The following is a 19,966-nucleotide window of genomic DNA, read 5'->3' on the forward strand; positions in this document are numbered from 1 at the left end:
AAGCAGAGCCTGGAGCTCTCCAGAGCCAAAATTCCTTATCCAAATGGATTTTAGGGAAGTTCCTCATCCAGACAGATATTCCTTAGGGAAAGGGAAGTGACAGCCGAGGTCTCTGTGGATTCTCTGCATTCCCACAAATGTTTCCCACTGTGGGATAAAACCCGTGGCCCCAGGGAAAGTTTTGGGTTCGTTTCACAGGGCCTGAGTTTAACCCTCCATCTGACCCCTGGGAACAGCGGGGATTGATTCCTGGAATTCCAGCTGGGATGGGAGGGATGGGGATGTGGATTTGGGGATTCCAGCTGAGCCGGGATTCTGGGGAAGAGGAAGAAAATCCCAAATCCCCGGGAATCCTGGGAACCACCGGGAAGAGGAAGAAAATCCCAAATCCCGCCCAGGGTGCTGCTGCTATCCCAGAAACCCCACAAATTCCAGGGATCTCCAGGGAGCCTTGGGTGGGGCTGTGAAAACACATCTCGAAATTCAGCCCCGCCTGTAGCGCGGAGCTGCTACAGGATTTCAGGGAGTTTTAAAGGAGTTTTTAAAAATTAGTTTTAAAGGGATTTTTGGATGGAGGGATTTTTAAAGGGATTTTTAGGGTTTTTTTAAAGGGATTTTTGGGAGTTTGGGATTTTTAAGAGATTTTTTAAAAGAGATTTTCAGCTGCCTTTGGAGCTGCAGGGACTGGGATGGGCTGGGAGGGAATCCTGGGAAAAGGGAGGGGAGGCTCCAAGGAAACCCCAAAGCACGGGAATCACCCTGAGGGTGCTCGGAACATTCCAGAGGGAGGGAATGGGGTCCTTGGGATCCAGTGGAGATTTGGACACTGCCAAGAAAATCTTGGGATGATCCCACAGCTCTGTGTGGGGTGGGCTGAGAATTCCCAAGGGAATCTTGGGGTGTTTAGGATGGAAGGAGCCACCAGGAGCCTGCCTGTTTCAGCCCAAAAAGTCGGGAATTCCAGGATTTAGGAGCAGGAGGTGATCCAGCACCACCTCATTGGGGTTTCATCCCCAGAATTCCCCATTCCCATTCCTGCCCTTCCCAAAGCTGCTCCTTAGGGCCTTTCCCAAACCATGGGAATGCTGAGGGGGAGGTTTTCCCATAAAACGGGCCTCAAGTGGGATCATGGACTGGGTCCTGACATTCCCAGGTGGAGCAGATCCCCAAAATCTCTGCTGGGTGAGTTCATCCCAACTGGATTTGGGGCGGGGATGGTCCCAAATGCTGCAGGAATATCCAGGGAAAAACGCACATCTCGGGAGTAGGAATGAGGTGTCCGTTTATTCTCCTGCCCTGGCACTTCCCAGGGAGGCTTTCCATGGATCCCAGCCCTGGAAAACCACAGGATTGCCACAAAAACGGGAATGGGAGAGGACAGGGAGCAGGGAGGGATCTGATCCTTCAAAAACTGGGGAAAAAAATGTCCTGGGAGTGGATGCAGAGCCCAAATGGAGCCAGGATCAGGAAGAGGAGAAGCGGGGAATGGGAATTTTCTCCCATGTGGAGCTCCAGGGGGAATTCCTGGTGGTTGAGAATCCCTCCGTGCTCCTCTCCCAGTTCCCTGGGAATTGTCCAGGGCTGGAAAAGCTGCTGAGAACCAGGCTCATCGCAAGAGTGAATCCCAAAATATTTTCAGGATCCTGGGAGCGTTTTCCATGTCTTGGGCCCATCCAGGAGGTGCCGCCTCTGGACATTGGGATTTGGGGATAAACCCTTGGAGAGAGTCCGGAGGCTGGGAAGGGGGATGGGAACAGCCCGAAATTCCCACTGGGGATGGCGAGGATGGAGAGAGGACGGGAATCCCGGGAATTCAGGGCCGGGACAGGCCGAGCTGGGCGCCGTTGGCGGCGGGGCCGGCCAGGGCGGTTTTCCGGGAGGCCGTCAGCGAGGGGTTGTGCAGCAGCGTGTAGGACACCCACCAGCGCGCCCGCAGCCGCCGCCGCCGCGCCCCGCACGCCGCCGCGGGGACGGGCCGCGTCAGCTGCAGCCCTGCAAGGAGACGGGGGCAGCAGGGACAGCCCTCAGGGCCTGGAAAAGCGCCGGGAGACACGGAGAGGGGTTGGGGTGGGGTGCGGAGGGGTGGACTCCCGATGGGAAAGGGGATAGTGGGCGGTGTTGGGAAGGAATTCTGGGATGGGATGGAATTCCCAGAGCTGTGGCTGCTCCTGGATGCCTGGAAGTGTCCAAGGAAAGGTTGGACAGGGCTTGGAGCAGTGTGGGATAGTGGGAAGCATCCCTGGATAATCCCTTCCAAGCCAAAGCATTCCAGGATTCCCAGATTCCAGGCGTAACCCCATTTCCCTGGAGCCACCAAGATCCCACCACACCTCAAAAAGCCCCAGGCCAACTGTGGGATGGGATCAGCCCTTGGATGGAGGGATGGATGGATGGAGGGATGGATGGATGGAGGGATGGATGGATGGAGGGATGGAGGGATGGATGGATGGAGGGAGGGATGGATGGATGGATGGATGGATGGATGGATGGATGGATGGATGGATGGAGGGATGGAGGGATGGATGGATGGAGGGAGAGATGGTTGGAGGGATGGATGGATGGATGGATGGATGGATGGATGGATGGATGGATGGAGGGAGGGATGGATGGAGGGATGGATGGATGGATGGAGGGAGAGATGGTTGGAGGGATGGATGGAGGAATAGATGGAGGGATGGAGGTGTCCCCACACCAACCAGAGGTGCCGTCAAGAGGTCACCAGAGTGTCCTGTCCCCCTGGTCCCCGTGGTGTCCCCATGTCCCACCTTCCTCCAGGAGCGCGTCCCGGGGTGGTGCGGGCGGCTCTGTCCGGCCGGGATGGAGCAGCAGCAGGCAGAAGGCTTTCAGCAGCGGGTGGCACTGGCTGACCTCCACCTTCAGGTAGTGGCAGTAGGTGTGGTACCCTGTGGGGACACTGCACCCTCAGCAGGGACAGCATTCCCCGTTCCCACCCCGGAGCCCAGGGCAGGGTCCCGCTCTGCTTTCCGTGCTCCCACAACCCCAGCAGGACAAACAGGGACCAGCCGCAGCTCCCCTGAGCTCCCCTCCCCTTTATCCCAGGACATGAGGGCAAACCCCAAAGCTCATCCCACTATGTTTTTTGGATAAAAAAGCAGGACCCAGCTGGCACCACCTGCTTCAGGTGTTCAATTTCCAATGGTTTGAAGCCACCCTCAATCTCACGGGAAAAATGGAGCAAGGCCTGAGGTCCCCTGAGGTCCTTTGAGGTCCCCTCTCCTTTGTCCCACAACATGAGGTAACCACTGGTGAAACCCTAAAGCTCATCCCACTTTTTCTGGGATAAAACCAGGACCGAGCAGGAATTGGGAGAAGCCACCTGCTCCTGTTGTCCCATTTCCAAGCTGCCCTCAACCCCAGCAGGAATAACAGGGGAAGGCCTGAGGTCCTTCCTTCCTTCTCCCAGGACACGAGGTGACCACTGGTGAAGCTCCAAGGTCACCACTCATTTTTTGGGATAAAAAGCAGGAATCAGGAGAATTCACCAGCTCCAGGTGTCCCATTTCCAACGTTTGAGGCCACCCTCAATCCCAGCAGCTCCAGGCCCCCGTGCCACCCCCCATGGTGGGACAGGGACCCCGCTGGTGGCCCGGTGACCTGGGGCTGCCCCACCTGGGTCAAAGGTCTCCACGCCACGGTGCAGCAGGCTGATGTCCAGCCGGCAGAGGTGGATGGAGTTGTAGAGGCCGGAGATGACCACGCGCCACACTCCGGCCAGGACGCCCACCAGGACGTTGATGGGAAAGAGCAGGAAGGTGATAATGTACAGGGCTCGCCTGCAAGGGACACAAATCCTGGAATGGACCTTCATGGAAAACTCTGGCCAGCCCACACCGCCCGTGTCCAGCCGAGGTGGGTCCATCCCTTTGGGAGAGGCCAACGGCCACCCAGGCTCCTGGAGAAACATCAGGAGCTCCTTTTCTTCTCGGGGATTGAGGAACTGGCCAAAGGGTGGAGTGGGAATATTGGGATGGAGGCCACCAGCTCAGGGAGAGCATCACTGCCACACCAGGAGGACACTTGGGTCCCTGTCACCCTTGTCTCAGGTGGTGACACCATGTCAGCTGGAGGACCCTTGGATCCCTGTGTCACCCTGGTCTTGGGTGACACCATGTCTGAGTGAGGGACATCTGCTGGTGGCCTGGGATGGACACTGGCTCCAAGAGAGCACCATGGCCACACCAGGAGGACACTTGGGTTCCTGTGTCACCTTGGGTGGTGACACCACATGGGCGTGAGGGACATCTGCCTGTGGTGATCGACCCCATCCAGCCCACCCCGGGGGATCGGGGCTTTCCCAGCCTTGGGAATGGGGCCAGTGGAGCAGGACCACCTTCACCGCTGTCACCCCGCCAGAATCCAGCCCACAACATCTGGAGAAACCTCCATGGGAGCCTGGAATTCCCACCAGGCCCACACTGGGGAAAATCAGGGACAATCAGGGACAATTGGGGACAACTGGGGACAATTGGGGGACAGTTGGGGACAAATGGGGACAGTGGATGGCAGTGTCCCTGTACCTGTTGGTGAGCTCCCTCTGCAGGGAATGCTGCTCCAGGAACTGGAAACGAGCCAGGAGATGCTGCACCAGCACGGCCACCACCAGCGTCAGCCAGAACGGCCTGGAACGGCGGGAGGGACACCGGGAATGACCCAAAGAGCCGGGAATGTCCCAAAACAATGGGGATGATCTGGAGCACCGCGAATGTCCCAGAGAATTGGGAATGCCCCAAAATACCGGGAATGTCACAGAGAACCGTGAATGTCCCAAAGAACTGGGAATGTCCCAAAATACCGGGAATGTCACAGAGAACCGTGAATGTCCCAAAGAACTGGGAATGTCCCAAAATACCGGGAATGTCACAGAGAACCGTGAATGTCCCAAAGAACTGGGAATGTCCCAAAATACTAGGAATGTCCCAAAATACCAGGAATGTCACAGAGAACTGGGAATGTCCCAAAGACCTGGGAATGTCCCAGAGAACCAAGGATGTCCCAAAACACCGAGAATATCCCAAAGCACTGGGAGTGTCCCAAAGAACCATGAATGTCCCAAAGAACTGGGAATGTCCCAAAGCACTGGGAATGTCCCAGAGCACCTGGAATGTGCCAGAATACTGGGAATATCCCAAGGCACCAGGAATGTCCCAAAGAACCAGGAATGTCCCAAAACACCAGGAATGTGCCAAAGAACTGGGTATGTCCCAAAACACCGCCCCAGGCAGGAACTTCCAGTGGTGTTGAAAAAACCCCAAATGGAGCATCCCAAACCCATCCAGGACCATTCCTTGGGGCTTCCAACCCTTCCTAGGAGATCCTGTTCCGGATGATCCCAATGAGCAGGATGGACACTGGGAATGTCCCAAAGCACCAAGAAATGTCCCAGGACACCACCCTGGGCAGCAGAAACCTCCATTGATATTGGACAAACCCCAAATGGAGCCTCCCAAACCCATCCAGGACCACTCTTGGGGTCTCCAGCCCTTCCCTGCTCACCACATGTTCCGGATAATCCCGAAGAGCAGGGAGCCAGTGCCGGCCTGGAGCGGGATCACCACCAGGAAGGTGAAGGCCACGGAGCAGAGGAAGAAAATCACCTGCTGGATCAGGAGACCTGGGAATGGGAGTGGGAATCCGGGATGGAAAAACGACTCTTATTCCCCAAATTCCATAAAAAAACCCAAAACCAGGTCTCATTCCCAAGGGATTGTCCCTACCATTCCTGTAGGTGAAGATTTCCCCTCTTTTTGGGGTCCCTCACCCCATTCCCAGCATGATCCAGGCTGGGATGGGGACAAGGAGCCCGTGGAATGCGCCCAGGACCAGAGACTCCCACAGCTTTTCCCATCCAAACATTTGGGATCCAGCCAAAAGAAGGCATCATCCCACCCTTGCCTCCTCTTTGAATCCCCAACCCAATTTTTCAGATTTTTACAATTTTTCCAATTATTTTTCTGGTTTTTCCCAATTCCCAACCATGCGGTGTTCCCAAAACCCACCAGATTCTGTTTGAGGAAATGGGGCTAAAAACTCTTCTGGAAATGGGTGAAAACAGGGAATTGCCACTTAATCCTTAATAAATTTGGGATCCCCCATCCCATGATCCCAGAATTCCGTTACCCAGGCATCATCCCACCCCTTTCCCCTTTTTGAATCCCCAACCCAATTTTTCCAATTATTTTTCCAGTTTTTCCTGATTCCCAACCATCCGGTGTTCCCAAAATCTGCCAGATTCCATTTGAGGAAAAGGGACTAAAACCCCTCCTGGAAATGGGGTGAAAATGGGGAATTGCCACTTAATCCTTAATAAACTCAGGATCCCCAATTCCATGATCTCAAAATTCTGTTATCCTGGCATAATCCCACCCCTTCCCCCTCTTTGAATTCCCAACACAATTTTTTTCCAATTTTTACAATTTTTCAGATTTTTCCAATTTTTCCAGTTATTTTTCCAGTTATTTTTCCAGTTTTTCCCAACTCCCAATTGTCCAGTGTTCCCAAAATCCACCAGATTCCATTTGAGGAAAAGGAGGTAAAAACTCTTCTGGAAATGGGGTGAAAAAGGGGAATGGCCACTTCATCCTTAATCAAATTGCGATCCACCATCCCGATTTTATTAATTTTGAATGCCCAACCCATTTTTTCCAATTTTTCCAATTTTTCCAGTTATTTTTCCATTTTTTTTCCAATTCCCAACCATTCGGTGTTCCCAAAATCTGCCCGATTCCATTTGAGGAAGGGAAAGGGGGTGGAAATGGGGAATTGCCCCTAAATCCCCAATAAATCTGAGATCCCCATGCCGTGTTCCCCGTCCCGTTACCCAGGCAGGCGAAGGCGGCCTGGAAGGCAGAGAAGCTGATCCAGCAGACCACGGCCCCCCGGGAAGGGCGCAGGATGTGGGCCTTGGAAAACACGTCCAGCACGGCCCCCTGGTACAGCGCCCGCAGGTTGGACCTGCGGGAATTCCCCATAAATCCCGGGCCGGGAATGGCGACGGGGACAGGAGGGACATCGGGAATGGGGACAGGGACATCGGGAATGGTGACAGGGACATCGGGAATGGGGATGTGGAATGTCAGGAATGAGGATGGGGACATCGGGAATGGGGCTGGGATTATCAAGAATGGGGCTGGGAATTTGGGAATGGAGCCGGGATTCTCAGGAATGGGGTCAGGAATTGGGGGATGTTCCCGGGCCCCACCTGTGCATGCCCAGTGTCCGGAGCAGCATGGCGCAGGTGAGCAGGCAGCACAGCACCAGGGAGCTGATGTAGCACACTGCGGGAAAATGGGAACAAATGCCGGGATTTGGGCTCAGGAATAACACCGGGAATGGGGTTTGAGCGGGAATTGGGCCCCGGGGATGGGGGAATCTGCCCCTGCCTCAGTTTCCCACCAAGGGGGAATGGGTGGGACAGTGGGATGGGAAATCCAGGAAAATCCCTGGAAAGGGGTGGGATGGGATGGGATGGGATGGGATGGGATGGGATCCATGGGATGGGATAGGGTCCTTGGGAAAAGGGGATCTGTGGAAAGCAGGAGGAGGGAGGGAGGGGAAAAAACAGGATGAGAGAAGTTTGGGGATCCCGGAAAAGCCACAGAATTCCTTCCTGGAGCTGGTGGGATCCCAAGGAAGGAGGGGCATCCCTGCTATCCCTCATCCCTGTTATTCCCTCATCCCTGCTGTTCCTTCATCCCTGGAATTCCATCATTCCTGTTATCCCTCATCCCAGCTATTCCCTGATCCTTGTTATTTCCTCATCCCTGAAATTCCCTCATCCCTCCTATCCCTTTATCCTTGTTATTCCCTGATCCCAGCTACCCCTTTATCCCTATTCCCTGATCTCTGCTCTCCCTCCATCCCTGCTATTCCCTCTTCTCTGCTCTTCCCTCATCCCCCCATCCAAGGATTTCCACTCTCCAGGGATCCGGGGCCCATCTGTTTGCTTCCAGCAGATTTCCAAGCCTGCAGCATCTGCTGCCTCTTCCCTCTGGCTCTTCCCTCCGGCTCTTCCCAACGGCTTTTCCCAGAGTCTGTTCCCGGAGTCTGTTCCCGCCTTGGCACGCGCCAGCCTGGCACAGCCCATCCCTGCCAGCTGCTCTGAAACCCCCTGGAATCCTCCCAGTCCCATCCTCTGGGAGAGGAATCCTCCCAAAATCCCTCTGGAATGTTCCCAGTCTGATCCTCCCAGTGACAAATCCTCCCAAAATGCCCCTGGAATCTGTCCCATCCCTGCCAGCCACTCCTGAAATCCCCCTGGAATCTGCCCCTCACCATCCTCCAGGTGAGGAATCCTCCCCAAAGCCCCCTGAAGCCCTCCCAGGCCCATTCTCCAGGCCAGGAATCCTGAAATCCCCCCCGGAATCCACCCCATCTCATTTTCTGAAGTGAGAATCCTCTGGAAATCCCCTTGGAATCTTCCCAATCCCATTCTCCTGGTGAAGAATCCTCCAAAAATCCACCTGGAATCCACCCCATCCCTGCCAGCCACTCCTGAAATCCCCCTGGAATCCTCCCAGTTCCATTCTCAATCTGGGGAATCATCCCCAAATCCCCCTGGAATCTGCCTCATCCCATCCTCAGGGCTGGATATCCTCCAGAAATCCCCCTGGAATCCTCCCAGTCCCATTCTCTGGGTGAGGAATCCTCCCAAAATTCCCCTGGGATCTCCCCCATCCCTACAAGCCACTCCCAAAATCCCTCTGGAATCCGTTCCATCCCATCCTCTGGGAGGAGAATCCTCTGGAAATCCCTCTGGAATCCTCCAAATCCCATTCTCCAGGTGAGGAATCTTCCAAAATCCCTCAGCAATCCTCCCAGTCTCACCCTCCGGGCCAGGAAACCTCTGGAAATCCCTCCGGAATCCTCCCAATCCCATCCTCCCGGCGAGGAATCTTTCCAAAAAAATCCCCCTGGAATCCACCCCATCCCATTTTCCGGGCTGGGGATCCTCCAGAAATCCCTCTGGAATCCTCCCCATCCCACCCAGGAACCCCAAAGCCCCAAAGCCCCAAAGCCCAGGAACCCTCCGGAACCCTCCGGAAGGCCCATAAATCCCCCCTGTTCCCGTTGCGGCGCGGGTGTCACCTTCCAGCGCCCAGAGGTAGTGCCGGGCGGTGCGCAGCTCCTGCTCCATGTCCCCGGGCAGGGCCCCGGCCGCGGGCACCAGCCCCAGCTGCACCAGCAGCACCGTCACCTCCTTGGTCAGCCCTGCCCGCACCGCCCGCAGCGCCGGCACCACACACAGCAGCAGCAGCAGGGACACCTGCGGACAGGACAGCCCAATGGGGCGTGGGGCCCGGGGGATGGGGGCTTTGGGGCGTGGGGCCCGGGGGATTGGGGGTTTGGGGCGTGGGGCCCGAGGGATTGGGGGTTTGGGGCGTGGGGCCCAGGGGATGGGGGGTTTGGGGCGTGGGGCCCGGGGGATTGGGGGTTTGGGGCGTGGGGCCCGGGGGATTGGGGGTTTGGGGCTCGGGTCCTGTGAGACTGAGGGATTTGGGGCTCAGGTCCCACGGGGTTGAGGGATTTGGGGATTTGGGGCTTGGATACCGTGGGGTTGAGGGGTTTGGGGCTCAGATTCTGTGGGGCTGAGGGATTTGGGCTTGGGTCCCGTGGGATTGGGGGATTTGGATCCTGTGGGATCGAGATATTGGGGGATATGGGCTTGGATACCACAGGGTTGAAGGGTTTGGGGCTTAGATCCCAAGGGATTGGGGGAATTGGGGCTCAGATCCCATGAGAATGAGAGGTTTGGGGTTCAGATCCCAAGTGATTGAGGATTCGAGGCTTGGGTCCTACATAGTTCAGGCATTTAGGACTTGGATCCTGTGGGATTGAGGGATTTGGGCTCAAGTCCCACAGGACTGAGGGATTTGGGGCTCAGATCCTACAGGGTTTAGGGATTTGGCATTCGGGTCTTCCTGGACTGAGGGGTTTGGGGCTTGGATCCCCTGGGATTGAGGGGTTTGGGGCTCAGATCCCATGGGGTTTAGGGATTCGGGGTTCGGATCCTGTGGGGTTTGGGGATTTAGGGTTTAGCAGCGCCTCAGAAGCATGGAATTCCCAAAGGGATTTTAATGTCGGTGAGCCCTGGGATCCCCCATAGAGTTCCCATCATTTCCAGAACTCCTTTTCCATGGAGACGGCACCTCCATGGGGTTCCCATCATTCCCAGACCCATTTCCATGGATTTATGGGAATGTCCCTGGTGTCACCTGGTAGACAGCAATGACAGCCATGGTGACGGACACCACCAGCATCAGTGGGATCCGGAATCCTGGGGGGGAAAATGGGAGAGGGGTCGGGATTGGGATTGTGGAGGGAACACCCCGGAATGGGATTTCCATGGGGAATTCCAGGATGGAGAGTTGGGAATGGAGGGATGGCTCCGTCCTGATGTCCCACGGGAACTCAGGTGCCACCTCTGGGTCGTTCCCTGCCCTCCATGGATGGGAAGGGCCAGGAGTGGCTCAGCATTCCCGGGATTTCATCCCTCAGAGCAGGAATTCCCTTCTCCTGCCCCGGCTGCTCCCACCCTTCCCTGGCCAAGTGTTCCCAGGAAAACCATGGATGCCCCAAACTGCCTGGAATTGTCCCAGGACCACTCCCAGGACCCCTTTTCCATGGATTTATAGGGCCTCCATGGGATTCCCAGCATTCCCAGAACCCTTTTTCCATGGAAATGGCACCTCTGTGGGGTCCCATCATTCCCATCCCAGACTCTCATCCCAAAATTCCAGGAAAAAACCCCAAATCTCCCACATCCCCACATTCCATTCCCCACCCGGAGTCCATGGACTGGATTTAGGGCCGGGCTCTGTCTTGGAGGACTTTTTCCCCCAAAACAATCCCAAAACTCCCTGATTTCAGCAATTTTAATTTCCTGTGGGACAAGAACTCCAAAATTCCTCCCAAATCCTTCCCAGGACTCTTTTTCCATGGATTTATGGGGCCTCCACAGGGTTCCCATCATTCCCAAGACCCCTTTTCCAGGTATTTATGGATCCCTGCCCCAAGCATGGCTGGATTTGAGCTCCAAGCCAGGCCTGGTTGGGATATTGGGAATGTCCCGGCTGATCCATAAACCCCAACCCAGAGCATTCCCCGATCCCATGGGGTTTTCCCACCTTCCTCAGGAATGTAGATGTAGGAGTGCAGGTAGGAGCGGATCCGGGACCAGAGACTCTCCTCGAGCTTGGTAGAGCTGTGGGAGGAGGGAGGGGGGACATTCCTGACCTTTGGGGATGGGATTTGCCAGGAATGGGAATTGCCGGGAATAGGAATTGCCAGGAATGGGAATTGCTGGAAATGGGATTTGGTGGGAATGGGAATTGGTGGGAATGGGATTTGCTGGGAATGGGAATTGCCGGGAATGGGAATTGCCAGGAATGGGAATTGCCAGGAATGGGAATTGCTGGGAATGTGAATTGCTGGAAATGGGATTTGCCAGGAATGGGAATTGCCAGGAATGGGAATTGCCGGGAATGTGAATTGCTGGAAATGGGATTTGGTGGGAATGGGAATTGGTGGGAATGGGATTTGCTGGGAATGGGAATTGCCAGGAATGGGAATTGCCGGGAATGGGAATTGCCAGGAATGGGAGTTGGTGGGAATGGGAATTGCTGGAAATGGGATTTGGTGGGAATGGGATTTGCTGGGAATGGGGATTGGTGGGAATGGGATTTGCTGGGAATGGGAATTGCCGGGAATGGGGATTGCCAGGAATGGGAATTGCTGGGAATGGGAATTGCTGGGAATGGGAATTGCTGTCCTTACCTCCCCTTCTGGCCCCGCTTGGACAGCACGGCCTTGAGGTATGTCCTGTAATAGCTTTTCCCAGGAAGCTGGGGGGAAATGGAAAACGGGGTGGATCTGGGGAGGGCAGAGCTTCCGCAGGAATTCCCCAGCCCGAGTGGGATATGGAATGTGCCATGTGGGTATGGAAAAGTGGGAATGATCCGTTCCCAAACCCCTCTGGAACCCCTCGTTCCCACTGCCAGGGTCACCTCAGGCCTCTCCCGGTGTTCCCTCCTCCCTTCCCAACAAAGCCCCTGGTGGGTGCCGGGGATTATCCGGGAACCAGGGGGAGCCTGAACGGGGCCATTGATGCCGGAGCCTCTTGTGTAAGGAGCTCATTCCAGAGGGGATTCTGCTCCCGCTGCCAGGCTGGGGACAGCCACTGAGAGCCTGGAGACAGGGCCGGGAGGGGAACACGCGGAGATCCCAATCCCAGTCCCGATCCCGATCCTGATCCCAATCCCGATCTCGATCTCAATCCCAATCCTGATCCCATGGGGATTGTCCCCAAGTTCCCGGTGCCAGTCCTGGGATATCAACTGAGAGCCCCCAGCACTGGAGCTGGAAGGGGAATATGCAGAGCTCTGGATCCTGATCCCAATCAGGCTCTCAATCCCAATCCTGATCCCAATCCTGATCCCAGTCCCACTCCCATTCCCACAGGATTCTCCCCATTCCCATGTCGGTACCTGCGGCTCTGGGGTGTCCTGGAGGCTGCGGATGAGCCGGGCCGGGTACCAGAGACTGAGCAGGGCCAGGGACAGCAGGATGGGGACATGGGACAGCGCCGAGTACAGCCGGTGGATCTGGGGACACAGGGACACTGTCACCTGGGGACACTGTCACCGCCCCTGGGGACATGGGACAGCAGGACGGGGACATGGGGACACTGTCACCACCCCTGGAGACACTGTCACCGCCCCTGGGGACATGGGACAGCGCCGAGTACAGCCAGTGGATCTGGGGACACAGGGACACTGTCACCTGGGGACACTGTCACCGCCCCTGGGGACATGGGACAGTGCCGAGTACAGCCGGTGCAGCTGGGGGGACACAGGGACACTGTCACTGCCCGCGGTCACTGCCACCACTCCTGGGGACACTGGGTCACTGCCACCACCCAGAGTCACTGCCACCATCCCAGCCAGGGGACATTGCAGGGACATGCTGGGAGCTGGCCAGGGAGCCACGGCACCTCAGGGCCACTCGGGGAGGTGACAACCCCTCAGGGCCACTCCAAGAGTTGATGACACCTCAGGGCCACTCGGGGAGGTGACAACCCCTCGGGGCCACTCCAAGAGTTGATGACACCTCAGGGCCACTCGGGGAGGTGACAAGGCAGCGGTGCCCCCCCAGTGGCACACCCACCTTGTGCGCCAGGGGACACTGCAGGCGGTGTCCCAGCTGTGCCCCGCAGTGTCCCCAGGCCAGCAGGGTGCCCGTGGCGTAGCCCAGGCAGTGGCGCGGCCCCGCACAGCCCAGCAGCGGGAAGTAGAACACGGGGTAGTACAGCAGCGCCAGGATCTTCCAGAACTCTGCGGAAATCCGGGAGAAGGGTCAGGATGAGCGCGGGTGGCGGCTCGGGGCCGTCCCGAGGTGACCCGGGGGTGCGGTGGCCTCACCGCGGGCGGCGGGGGACGCCGGGGACACCAGCGGCAGCGGGTCGGGGTCCAGCACCAGCTGGCACAGGGATGAGAAGAGGATCCCGAAGACGGCGGCGGCGGCGACACGGGGCCCGTCCTGCCCCAGGAGATCCCCGGGGCTGGAATGAGGGATCATGGAATCCGGGATTTGGGAATTCCCAGCCTTTTCCAGGGATCAGCGGGGTTTTGGGAATTCCCAGCGTTTTCCAGGGAGGGATCACTGGGATTTTGGAAATTCTGAGGTCTTTGCAGGGAGAGATGAGACGGGATTTTGGGAATTTCCTTTGCAGGAAAGGATGAGTGGGGTTTGGGAATTCCCAGCCTTTTCTGGGTAGGGATCGGTGGGATTTTGGGAATTCCCAGACTTTTTCAAGGATGACCGGGGGTTTGGGAATACTAAGCCCTTTCCAGGGAGGGATCAGTGGGATTTGGGGAATTCCAAGCCCTTTCGATGGATTGGCAGGATTTTGGGAATTCTGAGTCCTTTGCAGGGATCAGTGGGGTTTTTGGGAATTCCAAGCCATTTTCAGGGATGAGTGGGGTTTTGGGATTTCCCAGCCCTTTGCAGGAATTAGAGGGGGTTTGGGAATTCCCAACCCTTTCTGGGTAGGGATCAGCAGGATTTTGGGAATTCCCAGCCTTTTCCAGGGATGAGTGGGATTTTTGGAATTCCAAGCCCTTTCCAGGGATCAGCGGGGTTTGGGAATGCTGAGCCTTTTCCGGTGACCAGTGGAATTTTGGGAATTTCCTTTCCAGGGTGGGGCCAGCAGGATTTGGGGAATCCCGGTACCTGAGCAATCCCGGGACTCCGTTCCAGCAGCTCTGGCGGAGTCGGCGACGCTTGACCAGGAAGGACAAGGCCAGGATCACGGCCAGCTGGGAAAGGGGTGGGAAACACATGGAAAAGGGACTGGGAATGCTGGAATCCCCATGGAAACCCCATAAATCTATGGAAAAGGGGTCTGGGAATGGTGGAATTCCATGGAGATCCCATAAATCTATGGAAAAGGGTGCTGGGAAGGATTTGGGAGGAATTTTGGAGTTCTTGTCCCACAGGGAATTAATCTGGGAAATCAGAGAATTCTGGGATCGTTTAGGGTGGAAAATCCATCCAAGACAAAGCCCGGCCCTAAATCCAATCCATGGACTCCGGGTGGGGAACAGAATGTGGGAATGGAGGAGTTTTCGGGTTTTTTTCCTGGGGTTTTGGGATGGGAATTTGGGGCGGATACTCACGGAAATGGGAGCCATGATGGTGTGGTACATTCGGGGGGAAATCGTGGGGTGGCATTCCGGGATTTCATCGGGAAAAAGGCTGGAAAAGGGGGAAAAATCCTGGATTTGGGTGGGTTTAGCCCTAAAAGGGCTGGGAAGAATGATGGAAAATGGGGGAAAATCCCAGATTTGGGTTCAACCCTAAAAGGGTTGGGAAAAATCTGGGAAAATGAGGAAAAATCCCAGATTTTGGTGGGTTTAACCCTAAAAGGGCCAGGAAAAACAATGGGAAAATGAAGAAAAGCCCTGAATCCCATAAAACCCCCTGTGGGCATCCCTGAATCCCATAAATCCCATGGAAACCTCCTGAATCCATAAATCCCCTGTGGGAATCCCTAAATTCCATAGTTTATAGGGAAAGTCCCTAAACCCCATAATTTATAGGGAAAATCCCATCCAAGCCCTTCCCAAACCCCACAGTTCCAATGAAATGGGAGCAGGGGAGGGTCACAGAGGAAAAATGGGATTTTCCAGGCATCCCAAAAAATTCCTGCTGTCTCCAAATCTTTATAGGATCGGGATTTTCCCAATGAGAATTCGCTCATCCTTAGGAAAGGGAATTTTACCAGGACACAAAATCCTGGGGTTATTAGAGGGGAAAAAAAAATAAGTCCAGGAATAAATCAGGGAATGATTTATTGGCAGCCCCCAAAAATTCCAGCCCTAAAAAATCTGGGAATAAATCTGGGAATGACCAGAAATTTCAGGATATTTTGAGGGGCCAAAAATCCAGGATTTGCTCCATGGGAAAGGGACACTCAGGGCCATTTTGGGGCCATTTTGGGGAGACTTTTGGGGACAATTTTTGGGCCACTTTGGGGCCTTTTGGGAGCCATTTTTGGGCCATTTGGGGCCACTCACTCATCCTGGGCCGTGGGCTCCGTGGACTCGTAGATGTACCAGTCGGATCCCAGCTCCTCATCCAGGAGAATTCCCGGCTCCGGGGGCCAATCCCGAATTCCAGCGGAGCCGTTGGAGGCCATGGCCGCCCCTCCCCCGCCGGGAGCCCCGAGCCGGCTGGAAAATCGGGAATAAACACCGGGAAAAGTGGGGAAAACACCGGGAAAATGGGAATAATCACCGGGAAAAGTGGGATGGGGGGAGAGGGGGGTGGGGACGGGAATAAACACTGGGAAAATTGGGAAAAACGCCAGGAAAAGTGGGATGGGGGTTGGAAAATAAGGAATAGACACCGGGAAAAGAGGGATGGGGGCTGGGAAAGTGGGAAAAGTGCCGGGAGAAGTTGGAAAACGCCGGGAAAAGCAGGAATAAACACTGGGAAAAGTGAGAGAGCAGCTGGGAAAAGCGAGATGGGGGCTGGGAAAGTGGGAAAAACTCCAGGAAAAGAGGGATGGGGGCTGGGAAAGTGCCCGAGCAGCTGGGAAAAGAGGGATGAGGGCTGGAAAAATGGGAATAAAGCCCGGGAAAAGCCGTCTGGAAGGGCCGGTGCCCGCGGTTTATCCCGGATTCCCGGCGGGGTTCCCGCTTTTCCCGGAGCCGGGAGGATCCCCAGGGCCGCTCCCGGAGTCGCTCCCGGCCTTTGTTTGGGTTTTCCAAGGAATTTTTCGGGCTGGAAAAGCCGCGCAAAGGTCGCGGCCAGGGAGGGGCGGGAGCGGCGCTGTCCCCAAGGGCCACCGGGGAACTGTCCCTGTCCCCAGGCGGGAGGGCCGGGACCAGTCTGGGGCCGGGACAAGCCCCAATGTCCCCAGATGTCACCTGCGGGACCTGGGGACATCCCGGGACTTGGGGACACCTCGGGGATGTCCCCCCTGTCCCCAAGGGACACTCCAGGGTTTGGGGACAAGGCTCAGGGATGTCCCCAGTGTCCCCAAAGGGCAGCAGGAGCAGCCCCAGGGACAGCCCTGGGGGGACACCCCAGCACTTGGGGACATCCCACAGACAGCTCAGGGATGTCCCCAGTGTCCCCAGGGCTGTGAGGGGACAGCAGGAGTGGCCCCAGGGACAACCCTGGGGACAGCCCACGGGTGGATCACGGTTGTCACCAGTGTCCCCAAGGGGGAGTGGCAGCAGCCCCAGGGACATCCCGGGACTTGGGGACACCCCAGGGCCAGCTCGGGGAAGTCCCCAGTGTCCCCAGGGGACACTCCAGGGTTTGGGGACACGGCTCGGGGATGTCCCCAGTGTCCCCAGAGGACACTCGGGGCTGGCTCTGCTCCAGGGCCGGGATTCCCTCGGGATTGGGACGGATCCGAGAGGTCCCCGCAGCTGCCACACAGCAGTGGCACTGTCCCCAGTGTCCCCATTGTCCCCAGTGTCCCCATTGTCCCCAGTGTCACCGCCTGTCCCCGCCTGTCCCCGGCAGCTTTCCCAGGGCTTTGCTCAGTGCCAGGATGGGAAATCGGGATTTGTGCCTCCCTTCCCAAAAATCCTCCGGGAATCAGAGTCCCCCCTCACCCCATGGTCCTGGTCAGGGTGTTCTGCCATCCCAAATCCCATCCCAGATCCCAAAGCCCACTTTGGGACCCCAGTGATCACAGATCCCGTCCTAAATCCCAAAATCCCAGTTTGGGATCCCACAAACCCCAAATCCTAATTTGGGATCCCAGCAGTCCTGAACTCCGTCTCAAATTCCAGCTATTCCAAAGCCCACTTTGGGATCCCAGCGATCCCAGATCCCATCTCAAAGCCCATCCTGGGCTTGAGAGCTGGGAATTGGGTTTGGGAATTGGGAACTGGGAATGGGCTTATGGGATTTGGGAATGGGCTTTGGGATGCAGAAATGGGCTTTGGGATGTTGGTTTGGGATTTAGGAATGGGGTTTGGGAGCTGGGAATGGGCTTTGGGAGTTCTCATTTTTTCCATCCTCCCAGGACACAGAGAGGAGTTAATTCCCGATTTTCAGCCTCTCATTCCCAATTTCCAGCCCCTCATTCCCGATTTTCCGGCCTCTGGAGCGCTCAGAGCACCCCAGGAATTGTCCCTGCCCGTGGGATTGGATCCCTCAGCTCCCCCCTGACTCCCAAAATCCCCCAAAAGAGGCGGGAGCGCCCAAAGCCCAGCGGGATCCGCATTCCGGGCCCGGCCCGTCCCAGCTCCGGGATTTTCCTTGGAATTCGATCCCTCTGCTCCTCTCGGTGACCTCTCCCGAACAAGGCCCGGCCTTTGATCGGCCCCACAAAAGCTCCTGCCCGGCCCCATTCCCCCATTTCCCAGGAGTTTTGGGATCCCAGAGTTAAACTGGGAAAAGGAAAAGGGACCCAGGAGGGACTTCCCAGCTCCTGATGCAGCTTTTAATAACAATTCCCCGGATTTTCCAGGGAATTCTTTGGGCCGGGAGGACAATCCAGATTTCCTTGAATTCCCCATCCCTGCAAATCCCAAAGTGGATTTAGGATCTGATCCCAAACTCAGCGAGCCGGCCCCAAAATTATCCCCCCAAGAAAAGCTGCTGGGAGCTGGGAAGGGGCAGGATAATCCCAAAATCTCATTCTATTCCCTTTCCCCGTCCCTGCAAATCCCAAAAGATTGATTTAGGAGCTGATCCCACTCCAGCACCACCCAAACCCCCCAAATTCAGTGATCTGGCCCCAAAATGATCTAAAAAAAGAGATTGGAGCTGGGAAGGGTCAGAATAATCCCAATTTCCTTGAATTCCATTCCCATTCCCCATCCTTGCAAATCCAAAAGATTGATTTGGGAGCTGATCCTGCTCCAGCACCACCCAAAACCCCCAAATTCAGTGATCCAGCCCCAAGACCATCCCAAAAAGAGCTGCTGGGAGCCGGGAAGGGTCGGGATAACCCCAATCTCTCCTCTTGTTCCATTCCTGTTCCCTGCAAACCCCAAAAATGGATTTAGGATTTGATCCCGCACCCAAAACGCCCAAATTCAGCGATCTGGCCCCAAAATGATCCCAAAAATCCTCTGGGAACAAAGGGGCGGAGGGTCCCGAACCCTCCAAAGCCTCTCCCGGTTTTTTTCCTTTGGGAAAACCCTCTGGAAGAAGCGGAGCAGCTTTTCCAGCCCCGGAGCTCTCCAACCTCCAGCGGCGTCCCAAGGGATTGAGGGATTTCCCAACCCCATTCCCCATCCCACCCCAAAACCCTCGCGGTTCCCCATCCCCAGAATTCCCAAAGCTGATCCTGGGATTCCAGGGAAGAGAAAACCGGGAGTGAAATCCCTGATGGGGGGTGGAATTGGGAATTTTTGGGAATTCTAGTACCTCCTGGGGCAGGATTTGGGTCCTCTGGGGGTGAAATCCCTGCTGGGGGGCGGAATTGGGATTTTTTTGGGATTTTCTTGATCTCGGAATTCTGCATCCCCCCAGGGAAAACAAAACTGGAGTGGAGGTGCTGCTGGGGGGCGGAATTGGGAGTTTTTGGGATTTCACTGATCCTGGGATGCTGCAGACTCCAGGGAAAGGGAATCTGGGAGTGAAATCCCTGCTGGTGGGGCAGAATTGGGATTTTCTTGATCACAGGTTGCTGCATCCCCCCAGGGAAGAGAAAACCGGGAGTGAAGGCGCAGCTGGGGGGTGGAATTGGGATTTTTTGGGGGGCGATTTTTCTGATCCTGGGATGCTCCAGCCCCCAGGGAAAAGGGAATCCGGGAGTTAAACTCCAGCTGGGGGGCGGAATTGGGATTTTTTGGGGAATTCCCGTCCCCCCCCCAGGGCAGGATTCGATCCCGAATTCCCAGCGCGGAGCCGGGACACGAAACAACAACAACAACAACAAGAAAAGGGGGAGGGAAAAACGGGGAAAGAAAAAAAATTCCCCAATCCCGGAGTTACCTTTTCCTTCCTTCCTCCTTCCGGGCGCGGGGTCCTGCCGGGCTCGGCCGGGCTCGGGCTAAGGGCCGCGCAAAGTCCGGGAGCTGCGGGAAAACCTTGGGAACTTTATCCCGGGCATGGCCGGGAGGGAGCCCTGGCCCGGGGCCACCCGCGCGCTCGGGGGATTTAATCCCGGCACGGCGGATTTGGGGCCGAGCTCTGTGGGGACCGGGAGGAGGGGGAGGGGGCGGCTCCCAGGCTCTTCCCGGGATTTGGGAGGCGCTGGGATGGAGGGGGAAGGGTCGGGAATGGGATGGGAATTTGGGATCAGGAGTAGGGGGCGATGAGAGTGATCCTTCCCCCAGATCCCATTGTTTTAGTGGGATTTTTTTTGGAATTTGGGGAAAAAACTCCTTGGGATGCAGGGGAAGGTCAGGAATGGGAATGGAAACTTTGGAATGGGAGTAGGGGGAGCTAAAGGCGATCTTTTCTCCCAAATCCC

At 56.3% G+C, this 19,966-nt stretch overlaps 1 protein-coding gene across 1 annotated transcript; it reads right to left on the reverse strand.

Annotated features, from left to right (window-relative positions):
* Positions 1 to 1,236: 1,236 nt before the first annotated feature.
* Positions 1,237 to 19,613, reverse strand: STRA6 (signaling receptor and transporter of retinol STRA6). Its single transcript, XM_083871064.1, has 18 exons — positions 19,486 to 19,613; positions 15,594 to 15,749; positions 14,694 to 14,772; positions 14,248 to 14,333; positions 13,437 to 13,576; positions 13,183 to 13,349; positions 12,504 to 12,620; positions 11,794 to 11,861; positions 11,145 to 11,221; positions 10,233 to 10,294; positions 9,106 to 9,283; positions 7,220 to 7,295; positions 6,839 to 6,972; positions 5,515 to 5,632; positions 4,539 to 4,640; positions 3,631 to 3,794; positions 2,766 to 2,903; positions 1,237 to 1,992 (listed from the first exon to the last, which is right to left on the reverse strand). Exons 2-18 carry the CDS (start codon positions 15,713 to 15,715, stop codon positions 1,814 to 1,816), a joined length of 2,007 nt encoding a protein of 668 aa, XP_083727190.1. The 5' UTR covers positions 15,716 to 15,749; positions 19,486 to 19,613; the 3' UTR covers positions 1,237 to 1,813.
* Between the last annotated feature and the right edge of the window lie 353 nt (positions 19,614 to 19,966).

This window comes from Zosterops lateralis (assembly GCF_965231275.1).
Source record: "Zosterops lateralis genome assembly, chromosome: 13".
Lineage (NCBI taxonomy): Eukaryota > Metazoa > Chordata > Aves > Passeriformes > Zosteropidae > Zosterops > Zosterops lateralis.